The sequence below is a fragment of the Pongo abelii genome, chromosome 2 (genome assembly GCF_028885655.2).
Source record: "Pongo abelii isolate AG06213 chromosome 2, NHGRI_mPonAbe1-v2.0_pri, whole genome shotgun sequence".
NCBI lineage: Eukaryota > Metazoa > Chordata > Mammalia > Primates > Hominidae > Pongo > Pongo abelii.
The window spans coordinates 18,624,702-18,652,296 of NC_085928.1; the positions used below are offsets into that span (position 1 = coordinate 18,624,702).

The following is a 27,595-nucleotide window of genomic DNA, read 5'->3' on the forward strand; positions in this document are numbered from 1 at the left end:
GCGACGGCGAAGCCGGAGCCCAAAAGACTTACAGTTGAGGGCTGGTTGGGCCACTGCTGTGCTGAGTCCACCCCCGGAAGTGAGTTGGCTGCCGGTAGTGAAGCTCAGCGTGGTCCCGGGAGGCCTTCGCTCCGTGTCTCTGGTTCCTGGGTCATGCAAATGGTGTCTGTGGCTAGTTATATTCAGCTTGAGGTGGTCATAGGTTGAAGTAATTTATCGTATTTAAAATGCCAGGAATTAGCCGGGCATGGTGGCGGGCGCCTGTAATCCTAGCTACTCGGGAGGCTGAGGCAGGAGAATCGCTTGAACCCGGGAGGCGGAGGTTGCAGTGAGCCGAGATCGCACCACTGCACTGCAGCCTGGGCAACAAGAGCGAAAATCCGTCTCAAAAAAAAAAAAAAAAAAAAAGCCGGGAATCCTGCTTCAGTAAGGAAGAAAGTGCAATATTCAATGCAAGTGGAGGAGGGAAAGGCGATTTGTGCAAAAACAAGTCCAGCCTACTCTGCCAACATTAGAGAAGCCTTCCAGACTGGGCGGGGTCCGTTTGTACCTTGTCAGTTCTGCCGGAAAAAAAACGAGGCATTGGGGATGGGTGGTGGTGCCAGTTACACTAAGATTTCGAGAACACTTTTTTGAAGAATCAGCTTTTTGGCAGGTCTTCCTAAGGTGGATTTCACTCCCTTTAGTTCATATGCCTACTGCTTCTCAAAAGGCGGGAGAATTTCTGGAATTTCTATCAAGTGTTTGTATAATTTGCCGTCACTACAACCTCTGCTAACATATGCTTCGAAGTATAGTTTTCATTAAAGTGAATGCATTTAAAATATTCGCAATATTCGTGTAATTTCATTCAATCTTTGTTAACAAGCATACTCCCTTATTCATTTTGCCAATCCCTTCACCTCCTTTATTCCTTTCTAGTTGTCAATCAAAATGGCCACACTGTAGTAGAATACAGTAAGTAGACTTAGGAATTTGATAGCTGGAAATGCTACACATAAGTCCCTGAGAAGTGACTGACTAGAGTGACCAGCTCAATTAGTGACAGCGCCACGAAGACTACTCTGGGATACGAGATTTGATTCAGCACTCATTGTAGCACTTACAACACTGCATCATAATTTCCTATTTGTTAATCTGTCTCAATAAACTATCCTTGAGATCACAGACCAAATATATTCATCTTTGTATCTCCAGGACCTAGAACCGCAGTAGGTGCTCAGTAAATATTTGTTGAATGAATAATTCAGATCCCCTGACTTCTGGCTCTGGGTTACTGCTTATCCCATGTTAGGTAGAAGTGGGCACCAAGATAAGTTACCAAGGCCTGAAAGCCCAAGAAAATGGCTGTACAGTCTGTTTCTAACCTATATGTAGAAAAAGCTAAATGCATAAGATGACCCCAGAATTATTCTTGGATGAAGGAGGACTTGAAATGGGTAGGAGGGTTTGGGTGGGTGTTGGGAAGATACTGACAAAATCACTTATATACAACTCAAATGCCCCAGGATTCACTAGCCTGTAGATGAGGTCATATTAACAGGCAAATTTTAAATTCCATAACTTGGTTCTCCTTTGGGTAACTGAAGACTCATTTGTAAGGTGCCTTTTGCCACCTAATAACTCAGAAAAGTCCCCTCTCCTTTGGCTACTGCTCGCACTGTTGATGCTCTTCCATCTGAGCCCTCCCACATTTCCTACTTCCCCAATCCCTTACGGCTTACCTTCTTTTAAAACAAGAGAAATGCTCACCCTCCTCTGTAGTCTGCTTATTTTATTTTATTTTATTTTTGATACAGTCTTAGCTCTGTCACCCAGGCTGGAGGGCAGTGGCATGATCTTGGCTCACCACAACCTCTGCCTCCTAAGTTCAAGTGATTCTTGTGCCTCAGCCTCCTGAGTAGCTGGGATTACAGGCATGTGCCACCATGCCTGGCTAATTTTTGTATTTTTAGTAAAGATGGTGTTTCACCATATTGGCCAGGATGGTCTCAAACTTCTGCCTGCCTCAGCCTCCCAAAGTGCTGGGATTACAGGTGTGAGCCACCGAGCCCAGCCCTGTAGTCTGTAGTCTGCTCTTTTTGAAGGTTCTCAGATCAACACAGTCTAAGCCAGAGGTGTCCAATCTTTTGGCTTCCCTGGGCCACACTGGAAGAAGAAGAATTGTCTTGGCCCACACATAACACTAACTGTAGCTGATGAGCTAAAAAAAAAAAAAAAAAAAGAAAAGAAAAACAAAAAGAAAAGAAAAAGAAAAAAGTCCATGCATAAATCTCATGTTTTAAGAACGTTCACATATTTGTGTTGGGGCACATTCAAAGCTTTCCTGGGCCATATGCAGCTCGTGAGCCATGGGTTGGACAAGCTTAGTCTAAGCCAAAAGATGTTATGGGGGTTTACTGGACCACTGTTTCACATATGGCTTTCTTGTCCCCAGGACATGTGTTTGCCAGCAGAGTAACTGCATCAGGGAAAGATTTCAGTGCAATCACCATACTGCCTGGAATACCATTCTTCCACCATCCGCCCTTGTTGCTGAATTCTGTTTATAGAACCTAATAGTTTCTTCCCTCACAGTGAATTTTTTTCTCAGGGGTCAGCAGGTTCCCTTCCCTGCCAGGTTCACCAAGTACTGCCTTTGCTACGTATTTTACATTTTGTTACATTATATATGATATAAAACTTTTCCACATGTGGAGAGATAATGAATTTTGAGAACTCCAAGAACCATTTCATTTACTTATCCTTCCTGGTATAAATTAATTTTTACCTCCACAAAGTTTCCCATCTGCTCCAGTTAGAAGTTTATTCTTCCTCTAAACTCCAGATCCACATTGTCTTCATGAATAATTGGCACTGCTGTTGCCTTAATCACCTTCCACGTATGCATGATGCCTCTCATATTGTTTATCATCTCAACAGCACAGCCCCTTGAAGTTTGGGAGCCTCTTGTAAACTTTCCTTGTCTCTGTGCATAGTAGATGCTTAAGAAGTATCTGGTAAGTATTAAATGAGTGACTTGTAAATATAACTCTCTGCTCCATCCACAACACCTTACCTCTGGATGCAGTAAGATTATCCTAAGAGACGGCATCTTTAGATGCATGTAAAGATAGACTTTTGTGTATCTGTGCTTTTTTTTTGAAACAGGGTCTCATTCCCATTGCCCAGGTGGGAGTACAGTGGCGTGATCATGGCTCACTGCAGCCTCAACATCCTGAGCTCAAGCTATCCTCCTGCCTCTTTTATTTTTTTTATTTATTTATTTATTTTTTTTGTAGAGCTGAGGTCTCAACATGTTGCCCAGGCTGGTCTTGAACTCCTGGGCTCAAGTGATCCTTCTGCCTTGGCGTCCCAAAGAACTGGGATTACAGGTGTGAACCACTGTGTCTGGCCTGTTTGTGCTCTTGTTTGTAGTCAGTCTAGGGATTAAGTGTCGGGAACTCTTGGAGGTGACCCAAATGAGTCCATTAAATTTTTTGCCCTTGGGAATTTTGGGCTGAGACAGAGCCCAATAGGTAGGTAATGGAACTGCATTATAGTAGCACCCTGGAAACAGTCAAAATTCTTGCTGAGATTCCTGGAGGTGCCCTTGCTTCTATCCTTCTAACCACTATGAAACCTTTTTAGATTCCACGAGATGCCCTCATATCCTTCTAGTAAGTTACTTTGCTTAAACTAGCTAGAGGCAGTTTCTGTTCTTGACCACTAGGTAAATCTGACCTGATATAGTAGAATAAGGTGGGTCACTGACAGCACATAGATAACACTCCCGAAATAAATAAAGACAAAGCATTATTTGTGTTATCCAAGTATCCCACTTCATTCAAATAAATTATTCTTTCCTTGAAGAAAAGCATGGCCATTAGCTCTCTGAAAAGGAAAGGGTAAGTTTGGGACTGAACTAGTAATAACAACAACAAATAAAACCTTCAAAAGTTGTGGGGAAACAAATTATTTTCAAAAACAAACAATTTACATAGTTATACCATCCTCATATCATCTACACTGAAGTAAACAGATAGACAAGTACAAAATCTGAATAACATTTGCTGTATTTAAAGATAAAGATGCCCTTATTGGCTCTTCAAAGGGCAGGTGACGATTTACATTGATCCAATTCTTATGGTCTTATCCACTCATCCTTTGGAGCCAGTAATAATCTGTATATAGGAGCTGGTTAAGCCAACTGTCTCCATTCCTCCATCCATCCACCCACCCAATAGTTCTTTGTGTGAGGCACTGTGCTGGATCATGAAGCCATCAAGATGAGTAAAACTAGATTCTCACCCATTAATAAGTTCACAGAACAGTAGGAGAAACAGTCAAGCAACTACAGTGATGTCATATAATACAGGCATAAACAAAGTACTATGGTAGCCCCTTACTGCCTGGAGGAATGAATGAAAGGAGTCAGAAAGAAGGTGATGTTTGAGCTGAAATTTGAAGCTAAATGGGAAACATTCCCAGGGAAATGAATCTGCAGCTCCTAATCTAAAGGATAGCAAATTTTGTTCCTATTTTAATGAGAGGAAATTAAAATTCAGAGAGATGCTTACACCTAGTAGGGCCTCATAGTGACAAGGCAAAACCATAGCACGACTCAGAAATCTGGACTGCCTATTGCTAGATTCACAGACTAAGAACCTAAGAACACGGTCCCTGTGCATTGCTAGTACTCAAAAAAAAAAAAAAAAAAAAAAATTCCAACTTTAAACATCTGCTTATTCCATGAAATGATCATGCCAGGCATGCTCAACTTCTCTAAGAAGGTCATTAGACTTAAAATTTTGTGGAAAGGAGTTTAAAAAGCCAAATACATTTCTGACAAATGGAATGTCTGATAATTATGTGACTGAATCTCACATTTACTAATTTTGAAACTAGTTAATACCAAATAGTTCTTAAAAGACAAAGGAAGAGAGGTGATTTCTCTGTGGAAAGGTTGGGCCTAAGGGTCAAGGATGGTTCTAAGTCATCAGACTACAGAGTTTTAATCTAAACATTTTTCTTCATTTTTTACTATGTTAGAAAGAGCACCCTGAGATATTAAACTACTACCCCAAACATCTTTTTCAAAAAGTGAAAAAAGGAAAAGGGAGGCACTCCATCATGGATTTGCACTAAAACAAATATCTTCTATGTATATGAAGTTGAACGCTCTTAACTACCAACTGAACGGCACGTTCACATATGAAGACTTCTTGTGGTTCCTGCAAGACAGTGAGAGTGTGAATGATCCCTGCTGTGGCCAATTTAAGACGGAAAAATATTAAAGGTATGCAAAGGGTGAGGAAGAGCTGCTGTTCTATGTATAGTTCCATTAAAGAATGAGGACTACTTCCTAAATTTATTAAGAGGCTTTGTCTTTTTTTTTTTTTTTTTTTTTTTGGCTTTAGAGAGACATTAAGAAGCAGGGCATGAAGGCACAAAAAGGGAACCTGAAATCCAATTGCAATAATTACTCATGCAATTGGCCTCTTTCTATGTGGCATTATAGAAACCTCCTGAGTAACAGAATTTATGGTTTTACAAAAGAGAACTCCTACATCATTGCATGGCATGGCTACTGCTTCCTTAGACCATTCAGAGAATGATCCCCAAGTATTTTTCATAAACCCCATAGGGTTTCCTACATTAAAATAAAGTGACAGAGATCACGCCTAGAATAATTTCACAATTCCAGCAATGAGTTGTACTACTTCCAAATGATGAATTTTCTGCTCCAAATAATGGGACAAAGGGCATCATCACATGGACACAGTCAATTTCACAGTGATGGACACACACAGGTGGATGATCTGAGGCACAAGCTGTGATTGGTCTTAAGAAAATGAAAGGTAGAGTTGGGTTCAAAATCCACATCTCATGATTTCTGGTCCTTATTCATCCAAAAAGTTGAACTGCTTCATATCAGTGTATTAGACACATTTTAAATCTTTCTCAAGAGTTGCTCTGGGTGCAGCATGATAAGGAAAACCAGGTATTTGGCTTGATAACAGGTATTCAAGGTATAGGTGCCAAGCTTATGGTAAGCTTCTCACCGTAGGATATCTGAGCCCTCTTGCCACAAAGAGGACTATGGTCCTATGATGACTACTATAGTTCAGTTTTCAACATTTTGGGAATAATTTGATCATAACCTTTCCTTCTTGTTACATTGTAAGACAGGAATTTAGAGTATTCACTCAAGAGGTTCTCCCAGTAACAGGTGATGTCATCCATCTGCAAATGGTTCCTAATAAACTGGCTTCCCCTAGAGACAAGATTTAACAAGAAAATGTTAAAGCACAGAATTTAATAATAATAACAGTCTGCATTTGAGTGCTCACCTTGTGCCAAGCTTATTCAGCATTTTGTATAAATTAATTCATTTGAGCCTCAAGAACCAACCCTATGGCAATCATATCCACATACATGCATGTAGCAATACAACTTAACATCTTTTTCCTTTATTTATTTATTTATTTTATTATTATTATTATTTTGAGACGGAGTTTTGCTCTTGTTGCTCAGGCTGGAGCGCAATGATGCAATCTTGGCTCACTGCAACCTCCGCCTCCCGGGTTCAAGTGATTCTCCTGCCTCAGCCTCCCGAGTAGCTGGGATTACAGGTGCGCACCACCACACCCGGCTAATTTTTTTGTATTTCTAGTAGAGATGGGGTTTCACCATGGCTAGGCTGGTCTTGAACTTCTGACCTCAGGTGATCCGCCCGCCTCGGCCTTCCAGAGTGCTGGGATTACAGGCGTGAGCCACCACGCCCGGCCCATCTTTTTCCTTTAAAACAAGCATATGTAGACATGTGTATATGTTTTCCCCCAGGACAGCTTTAGTTCTGAATTATCTCCATATAAAGAGGATAAAATATAGATGTCACCATGATAACAATATTCAGATAACTTTGGCTAGGGTATAATGGGGGTGACAAAGTAAAGTGGAAAAGGGGAAATGAACAGAACTCACCTTTCAGCAATCTCTTGAGCTACATCATCATTTGCTTTTACAAATTGTAACAGCTCTCTAAAATGAAAAGAATTTTAGACTGTGAAATATAGACCAACTTCATTGGCACTAAGTCAGAAAGACCATATAGATTGAGGTCTATGGATAATTTTAGGTATGTAGATGGTGGATTATTTCCTTCAAGCAAAGATATCAGGGTTCTCTCAAGAACAAAATAATAACAAAAAAAAAACCCCACACACTGATTAAAGATACCCTATTGTAGATTTGGGACATATTTGAGAAAATACAGAAGTTACCTTATATATTTACATATATTTTGTATATTTATATTATATATTATATTATATGTTTATATTATTTATTTTACATATTTATATATAAATATATTTACATATAGAAAAAATATATATATACACAGATATCACCATGATAACAATATTCAGATAACTCTGGCCCTTCTCTACACTTCTTCCTAGCTCCTCCCATCATGAAAGGAAATTTGCTGAAGCTTCACCTGAGTCAATTCTCATGCTGTATCTGAAAATCCTTTTGACAATATAATAAGATTGAATATCCCTATCTTTAGTCTTGGAGAGATTAGAGCTTTTTAACTTCATTTTGTCTGAATGTTTCATTTGAAACCAGTATTAAAGCGCTTTTTCAAATTAAATTCCACTTATAGCCTACTTGGATAACAATGCAATACTATATATGCAAACCAAGAGGAAAAAAAGCTTTCAATGGAAAAAAATCGTAGGACTAAATGTCTTACATGACTGGTTTTAAGGCATTAAGGCATTTTTAAAAGCAGATTGGAAGGGTCTTTAGAAACTCTGCATTGGGGGATAACTGCTTACTGGACATTGGAGAGATCTGTTTTGACTGGGATATAGTGAACCCATGGCTTCAGCTGTGGATAGAAGAATTCTAGCCACTCATCACCAACATGGAAAACAAGTGAGCCACACAGGAAGAGGTGTTTAAACCGGAAACTTGCAGCTACACCTCGAAAATTAAACAGATACCTGGGGAAAAAAGAACAAAATACATTTGATACTATATGCCTGCTGCCACAAATATGACCTTTTATGCTTATTCTCCCCTCCCCTTCTTTCCTTTTATGATTCCTCTCCATTCTCTTTCCACTTTGAGTTTTCAAGGACACATTAATATGTTCCTAAGTGGTTTCTATCAACCACTTTACCAGGGCTAGGACTACAGGTTGTTCTGGGAATGTCAGGGTGAGGAAAAATAGGGGATATTTTCTCCAGACAGCGCTAGATAGGGTCAGGAGCTGGGTGCCGGGTAGAGTATATACAGGGCTCAGAAGGAAATGACAGCTTGTAGATTTGGAACATATTTGAGAAAATAAATGTTCAATGGTAAACATAAAATACAAAGAGTGAAAAAAATTTCACAAGCTTTTCTAGGCCTAATGTCTCTAACTAGTCATGGCCTCCCAAAGCCTTGTTTTTCTTCTAGTGTACCCCATCTAGTCGAAGGTCTCCACTGCTTCCTGGACATCACCCTCTTCTCTTAAAGTATAGAGCAGTGGTCCCCAACCTCTTTGGCACCAGGGACCAGTTTCATGGGAGACAATTTTTCCATGGATGGGTAGTGTGGGGGAGATGGTTTTGGATGAAACTGTTCCACCTCAGATCATCAGGCATTAGTTAGATTCTCATAAGGAGCACGCAACCTCGATCGCTTGCATGCACAGTTCACAATACAGTTTGTGCTCCTATGAGAATCTAATGCCAAGGCTGATCTGACAGAAGGCAGAGCTCAGGCTTAATGCTCGCTTCCCCACTGCTCACCTCCTGCCATGCAGCCCGGTTCCTAATAGACCAGTACCATGGCAGGGGGTTGGGGATCCCTGGTATAGAGAGGAGAATGAGGAAAACCTAATCAATTTTCAGAGACTGACCACAGGGGGAAAAAAAAAACAAAAAAAGCTGTCTTCTTCTCAGCATTTCTTATGCAAGCACCTGTCGCCAACCAGAGTTGCTTTCACCATATAGCTCCTACTCTGCGTGTCACTAGCACTCCTAACTCTGAGCCACCCCCACCACCACTGCCCTCCTCTAGACCTGGTTTTACCTGTTCATTTAATTCTTAGTCCTGGAATTTTATTTTATTTCTCTTAGAGACAGGGTCTCACTATGTAGCCCAGGCTGGTCTTGAACTCCTGGGCTCAAAGGATCCTCCTACCTCAGCCTCCCGAGTAGCTAAGACTACAGGAGCATGCCAGCACACCAGGATAATAATTCTAATATTTATTAACTGAGAAATATTTATTCTAACTTCAACGATTGGGTGGGTGGGGCATATGGAGAGGTAATTCCATTACTGTGATTACTAGCTGGCACGCAGCTGTTTGGAAGCAGGAACCATGTTCCATTCTTCTCTACAGTCGCCACAGAACTCAGGTCAGTGCATACAGGCCCTCAGGAAAAGCCAGTGAAATGAATTAATGCAACTTTCATTTACTACAGCTGGGCCTTTATATTAAAGTTCTCACCCAAAGTGAAGCTATTTCAAAAGGAGTATGGAAACCAAGAGAGTCAGGAGTCCTGCAAATCTTACTTGTATTTGCAGTGATCCACAAGATGGACATCCTTAGCAGCTGGCTTTCCTAAGGTATCCTTTAAGTGGAAAGGAAGTTATTAGTATTAGCAGCAACAGCATTTATTGTGATCACTGTGCAGCAAGCATTGTTAAAACATTTCATCAACATTACCTCATTTAAGCTTCATAATCAATATACTCAGGAGACATTATTATTCCCATTATATAAATGCAGAAGCCAAGGCTGTGGAAGTTGAGATTTGCTCAAGGTCAATGTGGCTCTAAATAGAAGACAGAGTTTTAACCAGGGCCTGCCTGATTTTAGAGTTTAAGCTCACCTACAGCCATGTTGCCATCCTTTGAATTCAGATGTCACAGCCTGCAGCACACTTCACTCTGTGTAAATAATGTATGCAGAGAAGGTCCCAAGTGCTGGCTGATGGCCTTAGAGGTGTATATAGCCCATGCTCAAATTTTGTTGGGCATGCAAAGTATTTTTTTTTTTTAAATCAAATCATTGCCAACATTTACAGGTGGTAGGATATTTCTTGCAAAAATCCAGATTTCCAGTCTTTCTTGGAGAATAAAAAGGAAGAGCTGGCAAACTGGGCTCTTACTAACATTTGGAACTGTTAGTATTCTCTCTTGCTCACCTCTTGACATCACCTGCTGGCCCCTGGGGACATCTGAGTTTGAGATCCCCACGTACATTCCATCCACCTTAGCAGATGGTAAACTCCTTGATGATGGGACGTTTTGTTTGCTTCTGCAGCCTCCCACAGTAGATGCTAACAACTTGTGTTCTAAATGAATACGTTTTTTCATATTTTTATTATTCAACAAAGTTTCTTAAGCTCACTTGTTCCTATCTGATTAAAACTGTATGAAATAATACATGCACCTCAGATTTACTTAGTTTTCTCCCAAGAAGTCTAAAGCTTTTCCTCATAGCATCCTCATATGGTATATGGAAATTTCATATAAAGGAAGTTTAGGGCTTTAATTTCTTTGATTAAGGCAAAAAGCCATAGAGTTAAGAGGAGAGAGTGGACTGTAAACCAACAGTCCCATTTCTGGCTTCACCTTAGAATCACTTGAAAAGTTTTAAACAAATGAAGATTCCTGGACACCATTCCCAGAGATTCTGACTCATTTGATTCATTTTTTTAAGTTCTCTGGTTGTATTGCACAGCCAGGGTTGAGACCATTGATTTAAACCAGGGGTTGGCAAACTATGACCCACAGGCCAAATTTGACCCACTGCTTGTTTTTGTCATGGACTAAGAAATTTTTACATTTCAAATGGTTAAAAAAAAAGGCAAAAGAATAATATTTTATGACAACTTAAAATTACATGAAATTCAAATTTCAGTGCCCGTAAATAAAGTTTTTATTTTTTATTATTTTTATTTTTATTTATTTATTTTTGAGACGGAGTCTTGCTCTGTCGCCAGGCTGGAGTGCAATGGCGTGATCTCGGCTCACTGCAATCTCTGCCTCCCGGGTTCAAGCGATTCTCCTGCCTCAGCCTCCCCAGTGGCTGGGACTACAGGCACATACTACCATGCCCGGTTAATTTTTGTGTATTTAGTAGAGACGGGGTTTCACCATGTTGGCCAGGCTGGTCTTGAACTCCTGACCTCAAGTGATCCACCCGCCTTGCCTCCCAAAGTGCTGGGATTACAGGCGTGAGCCACCATGCCCGGCTGTAATAAAGTTTTTATAAAAACACTGCCAGGCTCATTCATTTACAAACTGCCCATGGCTGTTGGCAACTACAATAGAGACCATACGACCTGCAAAACCTACAACATTTACTATTTGGCCTTTCCTGGAAAAAGTTTGTGACCCCTGGTTTAAACCTTCAAAGTAGTGCAATATACTAGTCATAATATGGCCAGAAAAGCAATGTAAGTTTGAAAAAGGAGAATTTACATATATGCTAATGCTGGTTCATGGAACTTTCTTTACATTCACCTCACCACTGAGAGGAAACCTAATCTCAAATTCTACCCAGGTGGCAATGTTCTTTGAGTGAGAATGTTCACTGCTGTAGTTCTAGTCAGATGACTGGTGATTACTTTCATAGATTTCCAGGCCTGGTTTTTGGTGTATTCTGCATCAACAAGTTTTGGATTTTTCCGAGACAGAAGAATGAGAGGATCTCGTTCTGGACTTGTCCTATAAAAGAAACATGTGACATAAAACTGTGTGGCCTGTATTAGAATACTGTTCCCAATCCCTGAAAGGTGAGCAAGACTAGGACCCAATGCAGTGACTCTGCACAAATGGACAATTCACTGGTGCCATAACAGCAGAAGAGGGGTATATTGGGTACTGCAGCATCTAGGTCATCCAGGGCTGGTCCCCTCTGTACCTTTAGGGCTGGGGGGTGCTTGGCCCTTCTTTGCTTGCATTTGGTCTTGAAGGGTATGTTGTTCAGGTCACTATAGTCAAATCCCAGGGAATGATTTCCCTTTTAGGAAAGTTCATGCGGCTTCTATAATCACTGGTGCTCATGACTGTGAGGCTAGGTAGTCACGACTCATTAAAACAGCTACATGACCTTTGTTATGTACGCTCTGTACAGTCCAGTATAATATTTAATTTTTAAAAAATACACAAAAACCAAAGGGCTTAAAAACCTGATGACTATATGTGGAAGAATTTCTAGTGATGTTCCAAGTAGCAGAGGGTCTTGACATGTGAGGCATCATGGATTCTTTGATAATCTGTTAAGAACTATGAACCAACCCTCTCTCCTTCCCAGAAAAATGCACATATCCCCACATAATTTCAAGGGAGTCCTAAAACTCTTGAAGTCCAGACATGGTCCCCAAGTTAATTTGTGACTTCGAGATTTAAGAATCAGAGAAGTTGGTAAGAAACAGGACATAGTAGCTGGATAATCCATTTACCTCCTAAAGTCTAGCTCCCAAGAGAACAGGAGGGTGAAGAGAGAGTATAATCTCTGGCAAGGACTCACTTGCTAAAACTACAAAACCCTTCTCCCTTCACGGTCTTTTCTATTCATCTGCTCCACAGATATTTATCATATATCGACATGCTAGGATCTGTTCTTGGCACTGGGACTATGGAGCTGCACAACACAGGGTCCTCCTACTACCTTTGCCATTTTTCTCTTCTCTTTCCTCCCTGCTCCCTTCATTTTCAGCAGTCTCAGTCTGTGCTCTTAACCACTATTTGGCAGCCACACGGTCTGATAAAAAATGCAGTCAAGAGATATGGTGATGAGTCCTGCTCTGCATTAACCAGCAGAGTGACCATGGCATGATCATAAGCTACTCCTAGAAACTGATCATAAGCTTCTCCTAGGGACTGTAAGAAGACACCCATCTGTTGTGTTTGGCATCACATAATCAATGCCCAACACATTTGTGACACTACGTAAAATATCTGTTAAATGACTGAAATGGATGAACTTTACTTCTTTGAATATCAACTCAATCAATGGCGATTTCAGCAAATAATGTGAATTATTCTCGAATCTAAAATTGTGAATCCACATTTCTTTCTTTGTTATCTTAGCTTTCCCTTTGAACTACAGAGCTTGTCATACCCTCAAAGTTACTTACATTTTAAATTACTTGGAAGAATATCTTTGTAAAATGTCAGAAAATAACTCACCTTGATCCTCGGAAATATGCTGTAGAGTTTTTCTTTTTCCATGGCCACTGTGCTGCTGACCTAAGAATATAGAATTTAATTAGTTTCAATATATCTTTTTCAACTATATAAGAATGTGCTTTAACCATTTCTGAAGATTAGTTCAGAGCTTCATATTTCTTTTTTTTTTTTTTTTGAGACGGAGTCTCGCTCTTTTGCCCAGGCTGGAGTGCAGTGGCACGATCTCGGTTCACTGCAAGCTCCCCTTCCCAGGTTCACGCCATTCTCCTGCCTCAGCCTCCCGAGTAGGTGGGATCACAGGCGCCCGCCACCATGCCCGGCTAATTTTTTGTATTTTTTAGTAGAGACGGGGTTTCACCGTGTTAGCCAGGATGGTCTCATCTCCTGACCTCGTGATCCGCCTGCCTCGGCCTCCCAAAGTGCTGGGATTACCGGCGTGAGCCACCGTACCTGGCCAGAGCTTCATATTTCTAAATATGTCTAATCAAAGCCACTCAAAAGAAAAAGCGCTAAAGGACACTTTGTTTCCTTTTGCTACCATTTCATTGCTCTGGAGGTGCTACCCATTGTATCTACAAATCTACTCCCCATTAACAAGTTAACAACATTGAAAGAAAAGCCCCCAAACCCTGAAGGTCATGATTAGGTCTGTTTATAATTTGGCAAATGTGGATTTCCTCTGTACTTTAAGTAGGGTGCTACTGATGAAATTAATTATGTGAACAGAACTGCCAAAAAATAAAAAAGCATCAGAAATGGAATGGAAGGGAAATCACTCTCTGATTTTATGTTTTCCATAGGTGGGAAGTGTCATCAGATTTAGTTTGATATTTGAAAAGCACTTTCGTATTCTTAAAGCCAGACTAAGTGCTCTATAAAGACGAAGTCCTTGAAACTCAGATCTCAGTACACATTACCACGACCAGCCTTCCTTACTGAAACTGCTAGCTCACAGATGCATCATTCTTAACTTGCTTCGTAGGAACCCTCCCTGCACAGAAGTCTGCACAGCATCTTCTCTGAAAAAGGAAGGGAAGGCTGAACTGAAGTTAATGAGGGATTGATGGGCTGGATTGCAGTAATGGAGAAACTTAGGATATAAATTTTCTAGGCACAGGTCCTTTTCAGATACATATAATGTCATGCTGCTCATTTTCACTCAGCTGAGAACGCTGCTCAGTATTTTCCAGGCCCTCAGACCTCCACCCTCAGCCAACCTGGCTCATTCTCTGGCCTTTTCTGGATGGATCACCTTTACCTGATTCTCCAGTCTAAGGCCAGAACTATCTTGTTTTCCCCATACTTCTTCCTGCCCAAACAGAGACACTATAGCACTGGATTTTTGTTGTTTTGTTTTTAGTGGAAAATGTTTCATGCTCCTCGTGCAAAGTTCTCATGAAAAAGCATAAAGATAAAAGAAGTCATCTGGAATCTCCCTGTCCAGAGGTAACAATGTAACATTTTAGCCAGGAATTTCCTTGCAATCATTTATTCATATTAGTAGCTTTCAACTGGGGGTAATTTTGCCCTTCTCTCCCACCCAGGGGACATTTGGCCATGTCTGTAGACACTTTTGCTTGTTACTACTAGGGGACTGCTACTGGCATTTAGTGGGTAAAGATCAGAGATGCTGCTAAACAATCCTACAGTGGTCAGGACAGCTTCCAGGACAAAGAATTATCCAGCCCAAAATGTCAGCAACACTAATACTGAGAAACATTGCTCTATGTAACAGAGGTCACACCATACATACTGTTAGGTAACAATCTTAATAGGAAATATAAATAATAATAACAGCCAACATCTATATAGCACTTCATTATGTTACAGACATTGTTCTAAGTGCTTTGTAAATATAAAATCATTCTCAAAATCTTAAGAGGTAGGTTTTATCATCCCTATTTTACAAATGAGGTCCTTTAGAGGTCAAGCAACTTGCACAGAGTCAGGCAGCTAATAAGAGCCAGGATTTGAACCCAGAGTTTTTAAAACCTACACTTCCTTTCCATTCATGCACGATATTCCATTTTATAATCTCTGGCAAAGACTCACTGCAAAAATTCCATTTTATCGTCATGTTATGATTCACTTCATCCTTTATTGATGGGCTTTTAGGTAGTTTCCAACTTTCTGCTCTAAGAAACAACATGGTAGTAAACATCCTTGTACACAAATCTTTGCACATTTGTCTAATTAATTCCTTAGGATACATTCTAGATGTGAAACAGCTGGGTCAAAGGATACACAGTAAACACTTCCAATTTTGATACATATTGTCAAACTATCTAACAAAAAATGTATCAATTTATACTCAAAGTTACTTCTCTTTATTTCCTTGGTTCCTGGGGAAGCTGTGTTTAATATACACAGACCCAAACTGTGTATCACTGTTCTCTCTCTTTCATTCTCCTAACATACCTATCCTCCCTCAAAAGACCTAGGTTAGGACTTTTTCTCCAGGCAAGTGCCAACAGTGGCCACCACAGCCTGGTGCTACCCCAGCCCTCTTTTTTAAACCCTCTCTGACAGTAACAAATGAAATCTTCCATCTGTAAAGAACAATGAATTCTTCTACAGAGTGAAATATAAATCAGTGGGCACAAACTCCCAAAATATTAGAAAAATAGAATGAACAGTGGCAGGCAGACATCAGTGCAGATGGATGAACAAGCAGATTATTAATTTTTCAAGGTAACAAATGAACATCACTAGAGATTCTAAACGGAGGGTTCTAAAAAACAAAATTGTAATTCTATAACCATGAATAAATTCAATTGAATAAAATGGGAAGGTACCAAAAGAAAAAAGTATTCATGTAAGATTAGACTTTAAAACATTCTATCTGCCTAAAAATTGCTAACTAGTTTACATGGGGGAAATGGTATTAATAACTACACGGTGGAGTAACTGGATAACACCTTGACCCCAGGAGTTTGAGTCCAGCCTGGGCAACACAGTGAGATCCTGCCTCTTAAAAACAAACAAACAAACAAACAAATAAATAAATAAAGTGACTGTTTCATATGTACTGACATGAAACAAAGACATGGAAAGATTACTTAGATACACCAATAAGTTAGGGGGAAAGTTGCCTAAGTTATACATATTTGTAAAATTTTATGAGCATATCTAGGCTTCATAATCAGTAAAAATGTTTTTAAAGATTTTAAAAACAAGGCAGCTGCATGGCAGGTAGGAAAAGAGCTACAAAAAGAAGAATGTGAAAAGGGTATTGGCAAGTACCTGAGGGGAGGGGAAAAGGATTAGAAAACTAAGGCCAAGGCCAAGAATAACTTAGGGAAAAAAAAGTTTAAAACCTTTTTTCCCGCTTAGTGTGGTGGCTCATGCCTGTAATCCTAGCACTTTGGGAGGCCAAGGCGGGAGGATCACTTGAGCCCAGGAGTTTGAGATCAGGCTGGGAAACATAAGCAAGACCTGTCTCTACAAAAAATTTTAAAAAACAACCAAGAAACAAAAAAAATCACACCTTTTTCCCCCCCTCTCAAAATTATGTTCAAAACCCAAAAATAAACAAGAAATGATGGTCTCAATGTCAGGAAAACACAAGGAATATTAACCAGTAAAGTAGGTTGGATAATGCACTTGGAAACTGGGTCTTTAGGCCTAGATTTGCTTCTGACCTTGACCAGATCACTAAACCTTTCTGTACCTTCATTCCCTTACCCTGAAATAAAGGGCTGGACAAAGACAATTTCTAGTTCCAGTTCTGTAAAATATGAGACTAAGTTATTATTTTTTAAAATTTCCAAATTATACCCACTAGAGAAGTTTGTTTTTTAACAAAGGGCTCTACCTGCCACTGAGGACTGCAGCCCTGTACGTTTCTTCAGGAGGAGAATATTACCTTAATCCTCTTTGAATCTTCAGCCACACTTGGGAGAGGTGATAGGTATTTACGGAAATAAGGTTGAATTGTTTGCTTTCCTTATACCTGAGAGAAGGCCTATAATGACTGTGTTTCTGGAAGTTCCCTAATTAAGCACCAAAGTTGTTTGAATCATGATGTAAAATGTAGCTAGGTAAGAAATACCTACAGCTTGGATGAGCTACACAATCTAAATCCTGAAATGATAGCAGGATGGAGTCAACAGGCCAAGGCATGTCTCAGTCATGAATCAGAGAGGATCTGGAATAAGCTTGTACTTGAGATGCTTATGGGACATTTATGCTCCCTCAGCCCTGCCTAAAGTACTTAGCTCTCAATTGCCAAGTACGTTTATATTCTTCCAAATAGTTTTCTATCCCCCCTATGATGAGGTCATTCATTTTTTCTTACTATGAAAGAATGCACTCTTATTTAAAGAATCTTAAGTATAGAAAAATTGAAAATACTGACTGAGCGCAGTGGCTCACGCCTGTAATCCCAGCACTTTGGGAGGCTGAGGTGGGTGGATCACTTGAGGCCAGGAGTTCCAGACCAGCCTGGGCAACATGGCAAAACCACATCTCTACTAAAAATACAAAAAATTAGCCAGGCGTGGTGGCACACGCCTGTAATCCCAGCTACTCGGGAGGCTGAGGCAAGAGAATCGCTTGAACCTGGGAGGCAGAGGTTGCAGTGAGCTGCGATAGCACCACTGCACTCCAGCCTGGGAGACAGAACGTGACTGTGTTGCAAAAAAAAAAAAAAAGAAAGAAAAATTTAAAATACAAAACGAAAGTCTCTGATAATCCCTTGCAAAGAGGCATTGCTGATAGTTTAGGATAGACTATTCTGCCCGTTTCTATGGATATGTAAATATTATTAGACACATACAAAATTGTTTATGCTACAGTTTTCTGTCTTTAATTTTTAACTTAAAAATTAGTCACTTAAAAGTAAATAGGCTGGGCGCGGTGGCTCATGCCTGTAATCCCAGCTCTTTGGGAGGCCGAGGTGGGTGGATCACCTGAGGTCAGGAGTTCAAGACCAGCCTGACCAACATGGAGACACCCCGTCTCTACTAAAAATACAAAATTAGCCGGGTGTGGTGGCACATGCCTGTAATCCCAGCTACTTGGGAGGCTGAGGCAGGAGAATCACTTGAACCTGGGAGGCGGAGGTTGCGGTGAGCTGAGATCACGCCATTGCACTCCAGCCTGGGCAAAAAGGGCGAAACTCCGTCTCAAAAAATAAATAAATAAATAATTGGTTATATTCTATGGCTTATTTCAAGAAAACCCAGAAAGAGGAAAAAATAAAACCTCTTTAAAGGACCTACCTTACCAGATCTTCTCTGAAGAGGTCCCACCGTCCAAGACCTGTAGGATAAATTGGCCAAACAGCAGGTCCCCCTTCCCAAAATGTCCAAGCAGGATACATGATATCATGGTACTCTGATGTCTTCAACAAAAACAGACAGGTCGTTCTAAATCAGTCTTGGAACAGAGTGAAAAGAGGCAACTGCAATCATGCCACAGGATCTGGACAGCCTTGGTTTAGTGTCACATTGTCAAAGATATATTTTCCCTATTTTCCAAAGTCTAGCCTGTAGACATTAAAAGGCAAAAGTGACTACGGATTAAAAGTCATGGGCTCACTGAATTCCAGAATTTAGAATCACATTAAAGGTCAGCTTTTTCAGTTCCCCCAAATTCTGTTTTTCTAGAGGATATATACTGTTAAGATTTCCAATTTAAGGAAACAATATGCCCAATTCTGAATAATCACAGAGCTCTCCCATTGTTTAACTATTACACTTAAGAGTTTACACTGTCTCACCAGTTTTTGGTTATTTCCCAATGGGTTTTTTTGAGAGTAAGAGCCAAGAAATACAGTGCAATGGTTAAGAGTGTGGGCTCCTGAGGTGGATCATATGGGTTTGGATTCTGACTCCACCTCTTTACAGCTCTAGGCAAGTTACTTAATGGTTCTATGCCTCAGCTTCCTTATCACTGTAATGGGGGAAACAATAATATCAATAATATGATCTACCTAAAAGGCTTATTTTGAATATTAGATGAGTTGATATATGTAAAATTCTTAGAACAGTAGCTGGCGCATTGTACATACTTGATAAATATTGGCTAGTGTTATCTCATACTATGGCACTGTTGGGCTCACATTGATTGGTCAATAAATTCTTGGTTATTCACTGATCAGGGTCAGAAGCATGGATGAGCAAAATGAGAAGAAGGGGTATTATCACATACCTTTTGAAAGAAGTTTGAGGCTGGGCACGGTGGCTCACACCTGTAATCCCAGCACTTTGAGAGGCTGAGACAGGTGGATCACTTGAGGTCAGGAGTTCAAAATCAGCCTGGTCAACATGGTGAAACCCCGTCTTTACTAAAAAATACACACACAAAAATAGCTGGGCATGGTGGCGGGTGCCTATAGTCCCAGCTACTCGGGAGGCTGAGGCGGAGAATTGCTTGAACCCAGGAGGTGGAGGTTGCAGTGAGCCGAGATCGCGCCACTGCACTCCAGCCTGGGCAACAGAGTGAGACTCTGTCTCAAGAAAAAGAAAGAAGTTTAAAGCCATATGTTCCCTTTTTTTTTTTGATCCACCTGCCTCGGCCTCCCAAAGTGCTGGGATTACAGGCATGAGCCACTACAACTGGCCTCCATTTGTTCCCTTTTTATGGTTACTTCTGTTAAAAATCTGGCCACTGATAAACCTCTAACTCTACTGTTTCTTCCACTGGAAATACATGTGCAATATGCTGTTTGCCATCTCTCAAATATGTAAAAAATGATGTGATTCATCAAGCACCTTAAACATAAGAGCTATTCAATAGAAGCTGCACAATTAACTATAAGGTTGACAGAGTAAAACTCTCCCATGGAAACTAGAAGTCACTGATTTAAAAAACAGGAGGGAAGTAAAGATGAACAGCAAGTTAGTATACCAATGGTCATACTTTATTATCTACAGAAACAATAGATAGATAACAAACACGAAGTCCCTACTGACTTACATGGGAGCCTCTATCTGTTCTTCTGAGTGAGTTTCACGACAAACAATGGAACCAAGCACTTTTGAGAAATGAGGCTAGACCAAGGGAAATGCAACACAAATGTGGCCTCTGCCCACTTGCAACACAGGAAATAAAACAAGTCTAGGGAGAAAGTAAACTGTGATAAAGAAAAAGTAGGGATAAAAGGTCCCTCTGCTTCGGACAAACCAAATCAGAGATAGTGTTCCTTTTCCCAAATTACATGGGGTTTTCCTCAATTCACTCTTACCCCATAGAATCTTCCATCCACTCTCTTCTAGCCTTCCCACCCTCACCCCCAAATGCTTTCCTTGTCTCTGGGGAACCAAGGCCCATCCCTGCCGATACAACATTTACATGAACCTGAGCACTGACAAGACATTCCTCGCCCCCAATTCCCCAAGCCCACAGGTGTGTCCTAGCTACTCCAATCTTCCATGATGAGTCTAAAAGATCACCCCCTTGCATAGCCCTCTAGGCTGTCACCAGCCTATCCCTTCAATGCACTGCCTGCACGCACACCGTGTGGAGTTATCCAGCACCTTCAGGTTCACTTTTAGCCACCCTGGGCCCCTGGAATATGGTGACAGATGGGACAGCTGATACCCAGCACTATGGCTGAATATATACATAGTAGGAGCTCAACAAACTTTTGGAATGAAGGTGTTCCCTAACTCCAAGCTTTCTTGGACCCCTTCCTCCTATGCTCTGTAGGATCTTCAAGACCCACCTCTAATTCCTGTAGGTTTCTTAGGCCTCTCATGCCCTAGCCGCCATCTCTAGCCCTACAGACACTCAAGCAATCTTACATGACTTACCAGTTCTCAACTTCATCTCCTCTGTCTTTTTGCTCACTGTGATGCTAATAGAGACACAGACCCATTTCTGGACCTCAGTCCTCATCCTTACCATTACCCATCAGACTATGTCACCGGACAACGATCTCATTCTCATATCCTAGAGGACCACCCTCCATCCACCCATGTGGCTCTCCCTGTACTTACCTTACTGAAGGAGAAGACTGGGATGGCAGGCTCCATCCATTTAGGAACCTGAGGATAATCTCGTACATTGATCACCATCTCCATGTCAGGGAGACGCCCGATCACTTCCAAAATAAAGTGCTCGACACCACTACACCTGTCAACCAGACATACCATAAATTCAGCAGAGTAGTGCCTGCAGGCTCTAGGACAAGGCGAGGTCCCATTCACATTTTAAAGTAAGACAAGCCAGTGTTCCAGATCATCAGCCTACTGCAAAGTCTCCTGAAAGCAATGCTTCTAAAGGGGCTATTCTGCTTTTTTGTATTGTGCAAGTTCACTCCTAGCTAAACTGCTCCAGCTTACAATACTCAATAAAATTTTCCAAATAAATCATCATAGCTTTGAAGGGAGTATTATTGCTACTTCTACCACTTTATTCATTCTAGTTCTTTTCTTTATTTCCCTTATATGGAATAGTTTAATTAGTAGACAAGATACAAACTCTTGTAACAGCTGAAATAGCTAATTTTCTACCTGTGTTCCTTTGGCTTTGCTCCGCACAAAGACACCATTTTTATTTCTATTATAATTAAGTCTCCTAGTTTATGAGAACAGTTAGAAAACCTTTCATTACCTTCAACCTGAATAAAGAACATTATCAAAATCAGTTCTGCAAGCCAGAAAAAGTGTTATATACATAATCATAAATACTGTAACATAGCTTTCTGACTAGATTCCCTAGGAAATCAGGGATTTCTTGAAAGAAAAAGAAGATACACTGACAGTTTAGCTTGTTTCTGCCTCATCCTTTGAGGTCTTGACCAGCACTATGCTAGGGGCAGTATTCAAAGGCTTGATCAAAATTTTCTGGCAGCATGGAAATAACTGATTTAAAATATTGTTTTACTACTTGGGAGACTTAGGCAGAAGGGTTATTTGAGCCCAAGAGTTCTAGACCAGCAACATAGTGACATAGTAGGCAATGTAGTGAGCTCCTCTAGCCAAAAAAAAAAAAAAAAAAAGTGTTTTATATATAGGGAAATAACTGCAAAAAATATCAACGGTTCACAAACAGGAAAAGATGCTCAACTGTATTAATAATAAAGAAATATCAATGAAACTAGATACCAATTTTACCAATCAGATTGGCAAAGATCAAAAAGTCCAACAGTGCAGTGTGGGTGAGGGTGTGAGATCTATTCACAGCATATGATATATGGGTTGTGGAAGTGTTTAGCCTCTTTGTAGGACAATTAGCTTCTATTTACCAAGATTTCTCTTTTTTTAAGGTTTTTTTTTATTTGAGGCAGGGTCTCTCGCTCTGCCACTCAGGCTGAAGAGTGCAGTGGCATGATCATGGCTCACTATGGCCTCAAAAATCCTAGGCTCAAGCAATCTTCTCACCTCAGCCTCCTGAGTAGCTGGTGTGTGCCATCACACCTGGCAACTGTGTGTGTGTGTGTGTGTGTGTGTGTGTTTACCTATCTCTACACTGTGTGTGTGTAGAACCTATCTCTACTAAAAATAGAAAAATTAGCTGGGCATGGTGGCCTGTGCCTGTAATCCTAGCTACTCAGGAGGCTGAGGCAAGAGAATGGCTTGAACCCGGGAGGCAGAGGTTGCAGTGAGCCGAGATCACACCACTGCACTCCAGACTGGGTGACAGAGCGAGATTCTCTCTCTCAAAAAAAAAAAAAAAAAGTATCTAGACCTAGAAAGATATTATTTCTAGCTATATGGGAATCTTTGAGATATCATACAACTGTGTGCATTTCATTCAGGATTGTGTTTTGGAATACTGCATTCTATTCATATTTTGTCCCTCTCTGTTTTCCTTAGTTGTATATGTAGCTAGGATAGGGAACTTTCAGTGTCATTGGAAATATACATTATTTTATTGCTAATGAAGGTCTTGTACTCCCTTCAGAACATTTCTAAGCTCATGATTATGACCAAAATGTTCTGAGCTCAGGAAGAAGAGAATTGTGCCTTTCAGAAACTTTGAAAGCACTTCATTTCATTTGGCAATTGTTCAGCAAACTATTAAACATTGGGTAAGCTTTCAAAGTCCAACAATGTCTATATTCTTATTTTATTTCTCATTTGTGGAAATTAAAAATTATCCTAGACTCACAATTTGTATTTAAAGTCTCTATTACTGAGTTCCAAATAATGAAACAAATGTCTGTTTAAAATACCTCAACGATTTTTTCCTCTACAACCTTATTTCCTCCGATATCTGAGAGCCAAAGGGTAACTGATTTCCTCAGGGTTGTGAGATATTAAATAATCTTTCTTTTTTATTGTTCTTTATTATTATTTATTTGAGACAGGTCTTGCTCTGTCACCCTGGCTGGAGGGCAGTGGCATAATCACGGCTCAGGCTTACTGCAGCCTTGACCTCCTGGGCTCAGGTGATCCACTCACTTCAGCCTCCCAAGTAGCTAGGACTACAAACACATGCCACCACACCCAGCTAATGTTTGTATTTTTTGTAGAGATGAAGTTTCGCCATGTGGCCTAGGCTCGTCTTGAACTCCTGAGCTCAAGCGATCTGTGTGCCTTGACTTCCCGAAGCACTGGGATTATAGGCACAAGCCACCGTGCCCAGCCTGTTTTCTTGTTTACATTTATTTGTTTTTTTATTTATTTAGACAGTTTCGCTCTTGTTTCCCAGCCTGGAGTGCAATGGCACAATCTCAGCTCACCGCAACCTCTGCCTCCTGGGTTCAAGCGATTCTCCTACCTCAGCCTCCTGAGTAGCTGGGATTACAGGCATGCGCCACCACAGCTGGCTAATTTTGTATTTTTAGTAAAGACAGGGTTTCTCCATGGTGGTCAGGTTGGTCTCGAACTCCCGACTTCAGGTGATCCGCCCGTCTCGGCCTCCCAAAGTGCTGGGATTACAGGCGTGAGCCACCGCACCCGGCCTTGTTTACATACTTATAAGAATAAATATTAAATTGTTACAAAGTTGTTACTAAATACAAATAATATAAATGTTTATGTACGAATCGATAATTTTTTGCAACTCTGCACATTTATTTTACTTTTAATGACAGAATAGGGATTGTTTAGAAAGATGCTCTTACATAAGGGAATATTATGCCCTCTGAGTTTTGTACCTTCTAATTTTATAAAGATCTGAGTTAAAAAAAAAAAAAAACCTCCAGAAATAAAGTTTATCTTTTGGTGTGTGCAGTGCTGCCTAAACCCAACCTCCACGCTCAGCCCATGACCCTCCCTGCCTGCCACCCTGCCTTCGGCCCACTGACATGGTACCTAGGTCTTACACCTGAAGTTCTGAAGTCCTGGCTAGTGTAATTTGCAGCATTAGTTAGTCCTCTTTTTTAATTTATTTATTTTTTAATAGACAGGGTCTCACTCTGTTGTATTATTTGCCACTGCCGGATTATTTGCCATAATCCAACTCCTGGGCTCAAGTAATCCACCACAAAGTGCTGGGATCACAGGTGTGAACCACCACACCCCATCTAGTTACTCCTCTTAACTCTACCACCTCGCCTTGAATATTCAGTATCTAGAACTACACTGGCCCATGACAGACACTCAACCAATTCCTCTTCCTCCTTCAGCCCAGCTCCCTCCTGCTAGGCCTGCTAGGCCTCATCAGCCTGTGTCCTGCTGCTACTATATCCCAGGGAAGGAGCAGAAGAGACAGAGCCACCACCAGTACAACCAGTGATGAGCCAAGCCTCACAGAGGAGACAGGCTTTGAGAGGAGCTCGCAAGAAAAATTCCCAGGCAAGGAGAAGAGCTCGTCACTATTTCATAGTCCGCCTGAAATGTGAGGAGGGATCTGCTTGTTAGTCCCATGAATTGGCTCCTCTATAAAAGGGTATCAAGCCCATATGTAATAAAGTCAGAAGATATATCTACCTCGTAACTCTTACCTTGAGGGAAACATGCAGTCATTTTCCCGGTACAGTCTGTTCTTAGTGATCTGATAGTGGGTCCCCAGCCTCCGTCTGACTACCTCTGCCATCATCTTCCTGGAGATGCCTCCTCGGAAAGGAGTTAGATCCTCTTCTATGACACTGGGAAAGAATGGGAGTCATCAAGGAAAGCAGGCTGAGAGAGGGGTGCTATTCCACCTACTTCCTAAGTGCGTTTAGGTTTCGTATTAGAGAACACAGTAAGTGGAAGGAAAGAATCGAGAGTGAGAATGAGCAGCTCTTCCCTAGAAGCCCTGTAGGTAATCTGAAACATCAAATGCAATAAAGCAATAAAAAGTAAAAAGCGGGTCAATGTCTCTTCTTCCTCCTTCCATCTGGATTGCCCCTCCCCTGGCAGTTCTGTATTTCTCTTTCGCTACTCATGCCACACCTGTGTCCTTCTAGTCACTTCAGTCCTCCTGGCATCTCCTCCCAATCCCACAGGAGGTGAAGTTTATGCCTTACAGTCTAGCACTGACTCTCTTGTTCTGGTCTGTCTGGTCCACACTCTCCCCCACAACCCCTTACTCTGGTAGCGTGACAGCAGTAACCAAAATTACACTATTTTGTATTCCTTTTAAAGTGAGTACATAGTAAGTTTTCAATAAGTATCATAAGCATCCAAGGAATTTTTTGAGGAGTCAAAAATAACATAAAAAGGAGCTTAAAAGACCCTGTTATTTAGCTGATGAAGAATCTGAGACCCAGAGGAGCTGAAGTGGCTTGGCACAGGGGTAACCAGTGGGAGTACTGGCATTAACACCCAAGTCTGTTTTCAGAGTTATCTTTCTACCATACCTCATCCCGGCCATGATGTGCATTCTCTCTCTTTTTTGAGACAGAGTCTCACTCTGTCACCCAGGCTGGGGTGCAGTGGCATGATCTGGATTCAATGCAACCTCTGCTTCCTGGGTTCAAGCGATTCTCCTGCCTCAGCCTCCCGAGTAGCTGGGATTACAGGCACGTGCCACCATGCCCAGCTAATTTTTGTATTTTTAGTAGAGACAGGGTTTCACCATGTTGGCCAGGCTGGTCTCGAACTTCTGACCTCAGGTGATCCACCTGCCTTGGCCTCTCAAAGTGCTGGGATTACAGGCATGAACCACCATGCCCAGCCTGATGTGCATTTTCTAAAGATAACCATCAGGAAATTTAGGACTAGATTCAGCGATAGATGGGTTTATTTCCTCAACAATGTTTATCGAGCACGCACTGAGGGCTAGCACCAGGGAGACAACAGCAAATAAGACACAGCCCCTGACCTCAGGAAGCTTGCAGCCCAGTGGGAAAAACAGATGCACATGCACTGAATCCCGCAGTGAGTCAGTGGTTAGGTTGACACCACCTGAGCCTTTCCCATCCCAGAGCATTTTTATTCCCCAGAAACAGAAAAACACCCTTGCCTTTCTGACCACTGCAACCAAAATCTCTCAAGGATGTTAGAATACTTCCTGTGACAGCAACTCTCAAAGACACATCAAAGAAAAGAACTCACCCATGGTAGCAGCTGCAGTTTTGACTTGAACATGGTTCGTAATTCTCCAAAGACCTGTTAATTTGGTCAATAAATACTTTCCATTTTGAACCTTTGAAAAGTGAAGTAAATGAGAGTTAAAAAAATTTTCCTGAGCGTTATTTGCTGACACCACACCGACAGAAGCAACAGAAGACCAAAACTTTCAGAAATCCCCTTCCCATCCCACTGATGGAAACGAAACGCCAGGGAGGAATTTTTGTGTGTGCAACTCCCACGCTCACGTTAAGTCTGTTCCTCTATCCGGCTGTCAGGTGTCCAAGAAACTGGAAAATTCCCAAGCTTAATGCCCAACCCTCAGAATGCTATGGATAGTGACGCGGACTCTCACTTTCTACTAATCAAATTGAACTCCACAAAGAGGATCAGTTAAAAGCTACAGACATTAAACCCCTCTTCTCTTCTGGCAACGCATATACACACACGCGCGCGCACACATTTGCCCCCATCCACGACCCCTCAGTGTTTCAGGCAGGTCCAGAGTAGCCAAGCACGGGCGACGCCTCCTGCAGGTGAACGGGGAATTCCCTCTCCTCCCTGTCATTCTGAATTCCGGGGAATGGGTTACTCTCCAGGGTCCAGAGCCGGAGCAGAGACCCCGGCACCTCACTCTCCGCCGCAAGGCGCCCCGGTGCCTTCTGCCCAGCTCCGAGCTACAGCGGCCACGGCATCTTCCCGGGAGCCGGCCGCGCGGGGGAGCGCCTGGGGACTCCGGCCAGACCCCGAGCCCAAGGGGCAAGCTCGGCACTGCCCGGAGCCCACCTGACTCCTTCTGGCGGCCCTGCGCTGGGGGCAGGAGGAACAACAGCAGCCAGAGCCGAGGCGGCGAGCTAGCCCACCACAACATCGCCAGCGAACCTACTGCAGATTCCCCGCTGCGGCGCTGGCGGAAGCGCGGCCCCGCACAAGGATGGCCCGGGAGCCGCAGCACGTGGGCGGCGGGTCGCCCCGCACAAAGATGGCCACCCTGGTCCCACCACCCTTCCTCCAGTCCC

General features: G+C 41.7%; 1 protein-coding gene across 5 annotated transcripts; it reads right to left on the reverse strand.

Moving 5' to 3' along the window:
• Nucleotides 1-3,935: 3,935 nt before the first annotated feature.
• POGLUT1 (protein O-glucosyltransferase 1) lies at nucleotides 3,936-27,583 on the reverse strand. 5 transcript variants are annotated; one of them, XM_002813252.6, is made up of 11 exons: nucleotides 27,363-27,555; nucleotides 26,562-26,652; nucleotides 25,025-25,168; nucleotides 21,129-21,264; nucleotides 18,408-18,529; nucleotides 13,186-13,245; nucleotides 11,619-11,718; nucleotides 9,556-9,614; nucleotides 7,827-7,994; nucleotides 6,967-7,023; nucleotides 3,936-6,256 (listed from the first exon to the last, which is right to left on the reverse strand). In XM_002813252.6, exons 1-11 carry the CDS (start codon nucleotides 27,445-27,447, stop codon nucleotides 6,100-6,102), a joined length of 1,179 nt encoding a protein of 392 aa, XP_002813298.2. In that variant the 5' UTR covers nucleotides 27,448-27,555; the 3' UTR covers nucleotides 3,936-6,099. The 5 variants fall into 5 exon arrangements, with proteins under 5 accessions (XP_002813298.2, XP_009236763.1, XP_054407424.2 ...); XM_009238488.4 differs by having other exon boundaries at nucleotides 27,463-27,523; XM_054551449.2 differs by having other exon boundaries at nucleotides 27,036-27,517.
• Nucleotides 27,584-27,595: the final 12 nt, after the last annotated feature.

Excerpts from the sequence above, each read along its gene's own strand:
- POGLUT1 (XM_054551449.2), bottom strand. The coding sequence starts at position 27,447 with ATGTTGTGGTGGGCTAGCTCGCCGCCTCGGCTCTGGCTGCTGTTGTTC. Across the intron at positions 25,169-26,561 it reads AACTGCAGCTGCTACCATGG|TGTCATAGAAGAGGATCTAA; the intron begins GTGAGTTCTTTT and ends ATTCTTTCCCAG. Across the intron at positions 13,246-18,407 it reads TTCAGAGAAGATCTGGTAAG|GTCAGCAGCACAGTGGCCAT; the intron begins GTAGGTCCTTTA and ends CTATATTCTTAG.